At 44.6% G+C, this 8,112-nt stretch overlaps 1 protein-coding gene across 2 annotated transcripts in view; it reads left to right on the forward strand.

The window, feature by feature from the left end:
- The window catches only part of MYNN (myoneurin), a 117,651-nt gene extending 109,838 nt beyond the window's left edge, over positions 1-7,813 (forward strand). For both annotated transcript variants that reach the window (XM_078666013.1, XM_078666014.1), the window contains one exon: positions 7,302-7,813. In XM_078666013.1, coding sequence (XP_078522139.1) covers positions 7,302-7,564 — 263 coding nt within the window. In that variant the 3' untranslated portion in view covers positions 7,565-7,813. The remainder of the gene's footprint in view (positions 1-7,301) is intronic.
- The last annotated feature ends 299 nt before the right edge of the window (positions 7,814-8,112 follow it).

Below are 8,112 nucleotides of genomic sequence, written 5' to 3' on the forward strand. Positions count from 1 at the left end.
GCACCTATATGGCAACACTCAAAGGACCTCAGCCACATAGCGTTGTCTCTCTTGACCCTCAGATCCGCAATATTCCAGGTCATTATCTTCATTCATTATCTTCATAGTTGGAGGAGTGGTGAAAATAGAGACCACCTGGAGAGGTGAGGTAGGCACACAGATTGCTGAGCCCACAGACTTTGGGCTCATCTCACCCTCCTGTGATGTTGTTTGTCAATCGATGTTGTCTAGGCCTATCAAGGGTTCAACCCTGTTGACAAGGGGAACATCTATCCTAGTGTTCATGCCCTGTGGTATCCTTGCGTGCAAGGAGACCCTGTAAAGAGGGGGACCAGCCGGGAAATAAGAATTGGTGGGATAAAAGTAATTGAAGGGATCAATCCTTATTGTTATATACAAGTCTTGTATTAAGTGACTCTCAACCATAGCTTTCGTGTGTACAGGATATTTTAGGTTAACCACGACGCAGGACCCCCCCAATGTTCTTATTCACCTTGGAGCCCACCCTACCCACTCCTCTTGCCATAATAATGTGAGACAGATCGCACCCATTTAGTATTGTGCTGTCACACCAATGGATGACCTTGTGCTTCAGGTCTATTGTAGATTCCCTCATACCCTGCTTAATGGGAGGGACACCCATCAGGTGGCAGTTTAAGCACTTAGATTGTCCAGCTTGATTTTTGAGAGGTCTGAACGTGTTAGCCGTGTTCACTCTGGTCCCAGTAGATCGTTTTCAACTCAAGGGGCATCACCCAGGCCTATTGTGTGCCTTGGAGAGGTTATGTCTGTGGCCTCACCTGTAAGCTCAGTGGCACCATTAACCCCCGGTCACCCCCTTGAAAGGATGATGAGGACATCTGCCCCTCCTGCGTTTTGTGGCTGCACCCATTTGAGTTCCTTCCCTCATTTAATAGGCCTGTGGGTGTGAACCCAGCTGCACGACTAGTCCCCACAGCCACAGTCCTTGTTTTCACAATTGAGGCTCTGGATTCAGGGGGTATAAGATGACTGAGTTTCACTTCTATTCCAGCGAGCCGCCACACAATTGGAGCAAGCAACACTTTCAACAATGATTCAAACCTGGGGATTAATTTGTCCTTAACCTGGTCCAAATGAGTATTTCCTCGCATTGCAGGAAGGGCTGCCTTCTTGGGTGGCTGGTCTATCCTTCCCCCCCCCCCCCCCCCCCCCCCCCCCCCCCCCTCATGGTGCAACAGGCGTCCCGCGCAGAGGGATCCCCTGCCAACAAAAATAGGCATCTCTGGGCACGAGCCGGGCAACGTGGGCAGCATGTGTCTGGGGCCTATGGTCCTCCTGCCCCCTTCTCACAGTGTCATGTACCTTGCTGCCACTTTAATGTGCTTTATCACAAATAAACATTTAGATAATGGATGCAGCTGGATTTGCTATACGAATAAAAGTGTATGAATTGTGTCAGCAGTCACAATAGGTGAAGGGAGGAGAGAACACCAACAATGGCCATGCTGCCAGGTGTGCAAGGGGCAGAGGATAGTAGAGAGCCATATCCAGTGTCAATCAATAATTGTGGTTCACTATTCCAAGGGTTGTTAGAACAGCTCAAGTTTCAAGAGTTTACATTTGATGGTTTGGTTCTGCGATCAAAGGAGTCAGTGACAGCACTTATAAAGTGCACACAGATGCCTCAAGGCACTGGCTTCCTTAAAACTGTCCCTGTTCTGAGAAGCAGCGCATCCATGAGTGGTAAGGTAGTGGGGGGCGCCTGTCTTTCTCGTTTTTGCTAAGACAGTTACAGGTGAGTACTGGGCATTTGATTTTGTAAAGTAGCTGAGAGGTTGCTGGTAAACACATTTAACAACCCACTGCCAGATAAGGAGATATGATCCCTAGCTCGTAGCCACTGTACCATTTGAAGTACAAGAGAGATATGATACCCATGTATAAAGGTATTTAGCAGTCTTAAACGCTGCTATACGTTAATTACCTTTTGCATTGTATCTAAGCTGTTTTATGAGTTGGTGTGACTATGTTGTCAGAGGAGCTAGTGAGTGATAGCACTTATAAAATACCCACCACCACAGATGGGTCTCGTGACACTGGTCCTACGAGATCCAACCTCAAAAGGTATTTTACAATCCATTGCAAATCGCAAATAGGAAGGGTGTGAAAGAGGAGGCCTCCTGCTTGGTATACGCAATCAGCGGTTTCTGACCGCATAAGTTACTGACCCATGAGTTGGGCTGGTAACTGATTGCCAAAAAGGAAATCGCTCCCCGTAGGAAAGATTCCCCTTTGATAATACTGTCAGCAGCCTCTGGGGAAGTACCTGTTTTCGCAAGTGTGTTCCCCCAGGATTTTTTTTTTTAATACAAACTTCCCCATTTTTAGAATTCAAATAGTGTGATGTAAGTTTCCTGTGCCTTGCAGGCTTCCATTTATGTGTTATCAGCCAGCCATAGGAGGTCGCAAATAACCTACAGAATTCATTAGGTGGCCCATTTTGCAACCCACCGCAAATGAAGTTTGTGGTATGACCTGTTAGTACATAGGTTGCATTGCAAATTACATTCCCATTTCCAAACCAGTTAGTGTGCATATTGCATATCCCTAGCATGCGGCACTAACTAGTAAATCAGATCAGGCCCGAGGTCCCTTCTCTTGTACCCTAAGCATTTTATGCTTTTCACAGCCTGTCTGCCAAGTTGCTAGGAATCCCCTATAGGGTGTTGCAATGACCTAAACTGGTATTAATCGCTGTCCCAACTATTAAGGAGCGGTTCTTGTACAAGTTCCCAGGTAGCTAGGATTGCATTTGCATGATGTTGTAAAAATAACTTTGCTACAGCTTGAATTTGTAGTTTGAGAGTGACTTCTGAATAAAACACAAATGCTAGATTTTTAGCCTTTCCTAGGGGGACAAGGGTGCTTATTTTTCATTTATTTTAAGGACATTTGGTTTTCTAGTTGAAGACAAGAAATTCATTTTTGGAACTGAAGAAAATGAATTCTATTTTACATTATGTAGATAATTAAAATGTATTTACACTCGTACCTTCTAAAGCAGGCATGATCGATTCTAAGATGGGCTGAAGGGTTGGGGAGAATGACAATTGTCCCAAAGATAGAGGGCCTGTAATATGAAGGCCCTGCGGTCTTATTAGGTCGCACCTAGACAGCGCAATCGCTGTCTCTTTGAGACATGTTGTATCTAGAATATAGGCTTTAAGCACCACTCCATTTTTAATTGGCTCCTTTTACTGTCCTTTCTAAATGCCTGCTTTTCAATGGTTAATATACTTAGTAGTCCCTCTTTTTCTTCTTTTGTAACCTCCCACGAGGACTTCCCCTATTACATGTGCTCTTACTCTTCATGTTAATTTATAGTACTTGGAGAGCACTCTTTTCTTGTTGTTGGCCTGCCTCTGCTCGTGCGTGTTATCTTTACTTCGTGCAGGCTGCTGAATCATTTACTAGTGCTTCGTTTCACTGTCACTGCGCATTCTGCACACGCTTTGCGGGAAGTCATTTTTCTTTATTTAAGCTTTTACTTTTTTCCCCATCATTTTGGAGATGCTCAGCACGGAGCCAGATTTATTCTGTGTTTCAGGGAGGGTGATTTTAATGTGTTTGAACAGTGTTTGGTGCATAAAACTGACTACAGCCAACTGGACTGGACTGTAGCTTTCAATGCATCACGTTATTGAGAACACTGTGCAGTCCTTTAGTGAGGGACGCTGTGCAGAGCTTCAGTGAGGGCACTGTGCATTGCTTTAGTGAGGAGGCACTGTGAATTGCTTTAGTGAGGGGCACTGTGAAGTGCTTGTGCTCTAATGAGAGACAGTCTGTGCAGTGCTTTAGTGAGGGATACCATGCAGTGCTTTAATGAGGGACACTTTGCAGAACTTTAGTGAGGGAAACTGCATGGTGCTTTAATGAGAGAAACCTTTCAACAATGTGCAGGGCTTTTGTGAGGGACACGATGCAGTGCTTTAGTTAGACCTGCTCCGTGCAGTGCTTTATTGAGGGACTCTGGGTACTGCATTAGTGAGGGATTCTTTTTAGACATTATTTTTACATTTTGGGGCTGCCCGCCAGCCGACACGCATTCTGCTCACACTTTGCACAATGTTATTTTTCTTTAATTAAACTTTTACACGCTTCGCCCAATATTACTTTTATTTATTTACACATTGAAATGCTTAGCGTGGCACTAGGTTTTTTGTAGGTTCCAGAGCGGGTGCTTTGAACGTGGCTCTAGCGAGCCACTGTGCAATTGAACAGTGTTTGGTGCATAAAACTGACTTCAGCCACCCACACTGTACTCTAGCTTTGAATACGTCACTACTCCGATGCCATCAGGAAAGTAATGCCTCAAATTCAGAGGACTAACATTTTCCTTTCAACTGGACTCCTGATCTGAAGAACCTACGTATAAGGTCAAAGTTCAAACCTTTACTAAACTGATCTGCCGCTTTTATTTTTCATTCTTATGTCACATAAGCCGAAACGTACATTAAAGCCACAAACAAAATGTGAGGCATAGTCATGGTGAACACTTGTGAATGACTTGGACTCCCGGTTTAAAGCACTACATACAAAGAAAAAACAATATAATTTACAACACCAAAAGCTCTAACTTTCACAAATGCAAGACCGATTGCATTGCAAATGCTTGTTTTTATTATTTGAACATGGCTGGAACAGCAGGGCATAACTCTGGTGATTCAACACCTGGCAGGTTCTCTGAATGCCAGGGTGGACAGAACTCTGCCATCGATGCCTAGCAGATCACAAATGGGTTCTCCTGTCTGAGGTGGCGTAAGATGTCTTTCTGCATTGGGGAAAACCTTGGTTAGATTTGTTTGCCTCCAAGGAGAACGTGCAGTATCAGCAGTACTGTGCATTGGAGTTTCCAAGGCGGCTATTGCTCAGTGACGCTTTTCGTCACGAGTTGGGCTCAGGCCTGCTGTACGCCTTTCCGTCCATAACACCCCTGCCCAGGCTTCTGAACATCAGGAGCGACAGGGCCCAAGTCATTCTTGTGGCTCCGGAATGGGCAAGGAGAGGATGGTATCCAGAGCTTTTGAAAATGAGCATTGATCCTCTGATCAGGCTGCTCCTTTGGGAGGATCTTCTGTCACAGCAGAAGTGGAGGGTCCTGCACCGAACCTGTCAAGTCTGCGCCTCTATGCGTGGGGATTGAGTGGCGGCAGTTGAAGACTTTTGGCCTTCCTCCTGACGTATGCAACGTTATTTTGGTGGCCAGGCGACCTCCGCTAAGACGGTATACACCGGTCATTGGCAGACATTTGTATTATACTGTACAGAAAAGTCTATTCACCCTCTTTCTGCTTCTCTTTCTACTGTTCTTTTGTTCATTCTGACCCTTGCCCAGATTGGCTCTGCTTTGGGAACTCTCAAGGATTACCTTTCTGCTCTGTCTGCTTTTTGCGGCTGCCAGACCAGCCCTCTCTCTTTAAGTCTCCTATTTTATATAGATTTATAAAAGGGCTGGCTCTGTTTCCACCCACTCCCTTTGTTATGGCACAGTGGGACCCTAATTTGGTCCTCAGCTACCTGATGTGTGATCCCTTTGAGCCTTTACACAACTGTCCCCTCAGGCTGTTGACCATCAGAACAGCCTTCTTATTGGCCATTACATCTGCCCGAAGTGTGAGTGAGTTGCAGACATTATCTTGCTCGCCTCCCTATCTGATATCTTTTCCAGATAAAGTGGTGCTTCGCACCTGGGCTTCCTTTTTGCAGAAAGTTATGACCCCAATTCCATATGGTTCAATCCATCACATTGCCCACCTTCTTTGCTCCCCCGGATCCTTCTAAGGAAGAGGAGCGTCTCCACCGACTGGACCCAAAAAGAGCGCTGTCGATCTACCTTGACCCCACTAAAGAGTTTCGGGTGGACGACCAACTCTTTGTGGGTTACGTGGGAGCTAGGAAGGGAAAGGCAGTGCAGAAAAGGACCTACTCACGCTGGGTCGTTTTCTGCATTAAGACCAGCTATGCCCTGGCAAAGAAGCAGCCCCCGGAAGGATTAGGGGCCCATTCCACCAGGGGAAAGGCTGCGACTACGGCCTTGGCTTGGGGTTTTCCTGTCATAGACATCTATCAGGCAGCAACAGGGGCATCATTGCACACTTTTGCAGAACATTACTGCCTGGACAATCAAGTCTGCAGACGGGCATTTTGCCTGTTCAGTCCTACAGGACTTCCTAGTTTGGGGTATTGGTCCTCAACCCATTGCCATGAAGGTATGGCTTGGGTATCTAATTCAAAGGTAAGGAATCTGCAGCTAGAAGTCCATGTCAGATAAACAAGTTACTTACCTACAGAATAATGTTGTAGAGCTAGGGTTACTCCCCTGTTCAGGGCCCTAGTTTCACTCACAACATCAGTTACTTTGTGGCTCTGCTCTTCTGGTGTGGCGCCTATATAGGTACTGCATCATCATAACCGAGGCTAACGACGTCACGCGGAGCCGCATGGAGCCACCCAACGGAGCGCTTAAGGTTTATTGCTCAGCAAAAGTTTCCGTATCCAGCCTGACGCCTGGCAAATTCAATGGTAAGGAGTATGCAGCTAGAAGTCTCTATCAGATTAGCACGGAATTCGCTGGGAACCAGAAAGCAACCTTCCACTCTTAAAATAGGAGCGCCATTGTGACACCTTGCTAAGCTCAAAGTTGTAATTGTGGGCATTTTGCAATTCTTCACGCAAATGAAGGAGGCTGGGACTCTCTTTGACTTGATATATTTTAAATATTAATTATGTGACCAAGGAAAATTGTGGAAAGAGCAGTGTGCTGTTCTTTGGAGGAGTGTTTAATTGTCTTCCTTCAGCTGCACTGTTCTATTAGTGGCCTGGGTGGAGCATGGGAGACATAGAATTGCTAAATTACTGAGGAATACGAATATTTATTTTGAACCCTCCATTGTGATTCACCCCTCCTATAACCTGAACTACCAACTAAGGATGTTGATAATGTTGTATGTGGTGTCACCAATTATGTCATTTTTAATGTCAACTCTGAGTTAATTTCTATAAGGAATATTTGGGAGGATATTTTATTTGCTTTGCCTGGAGAATTTCAAGATGAGGCTGTTTATCCAATACACTGCTACTACGACTGTGTTTTTGTTGTGCTGCTTTGTCTGGCTGCTTCTAACATAACTTCAGTTTAACTAGATATTTTTTTAGTGCGCATATTTGTGTAAATATTTCCTTTGTTTTTGTGTTTCTTGCCCTCACCGCCATGTACAGTTATGCACAGCTCACTGTTTTCCCACATCTTGACTTTTTAGGGGCAGAGAAAAACACAGAGTCCAACACAGTTGAATCCTCTATCAATATTCAAGAACCTGTATCAAAGAGTCCTTTGCCAGGTCCAATAGACCTCAAGCCATGTGATATATCTTGCCCGCTTTCTCTTCCACTGGGACCAGAGGATCATCAGATGCTGCTGCCTGTGACTGATAGCCAATCGCTTTCATCCGAAACACTGCTTAGGCCCTCTGGGAGTGGATATACAGAACCACACTTTATTTTTCTGCAGCAGCTATATTGACAAATAATGAAGACATTTTTACATGACTGCAGGAGTTCAATCGTGGTGGGTCGTCTTGTGTTTCATTGTCAAAGTAAACCTAACCCATTACAAAAACATGCTGTATTTTCTCACCAGCTAGGTGGCTTGTGCATCAAAGATGTGCAACACTGATTCTCACATTTGTAAATTTGTTTGTTCCATCATAAGTGGTGCAAGTGCCAACAGATAACTCAAGTAAATACATGATTAAATGGTGTACTTTACAAATGATTTGTTGCATTATTGAAAGCATGAAACTTTCAAAGAGAACTGAAGATGGCGTAGGTTTGGTTGCATTCTATTTCAGTCTTAAGTATTGCAAGAAAGTACAAAAAAAATCCATTCTGAAGCAAAGTGAAAACGGTGCTCAGTGTAGTTCTTTTAACTTTCTCAGTTGTCTTTTGTAAATTGTATTATATGAACAGCTAACAAATATTTGAGTCTAAAAGTTAATTACATAAGCTTTTAATGTGGCGCGCCCCAGTCTAGACATTATTCACACTGTAGCACACCTTACACTGATTGAG

Source organism: Lissotriton helveticus, chromosome 11, assembly GCF_964261635.1.
Source record: "Lissotriton helveticus chromosome 11, aLisHel1.1, whole genome shotgun sequence".
NCBI classification, from domain to species: domain Eukaryota; kingdom Metazoa; phylum Chordata; class Amphibia; order Caudata; family Salamandridae; genus Lissotriton; species Lissotriton helveticus.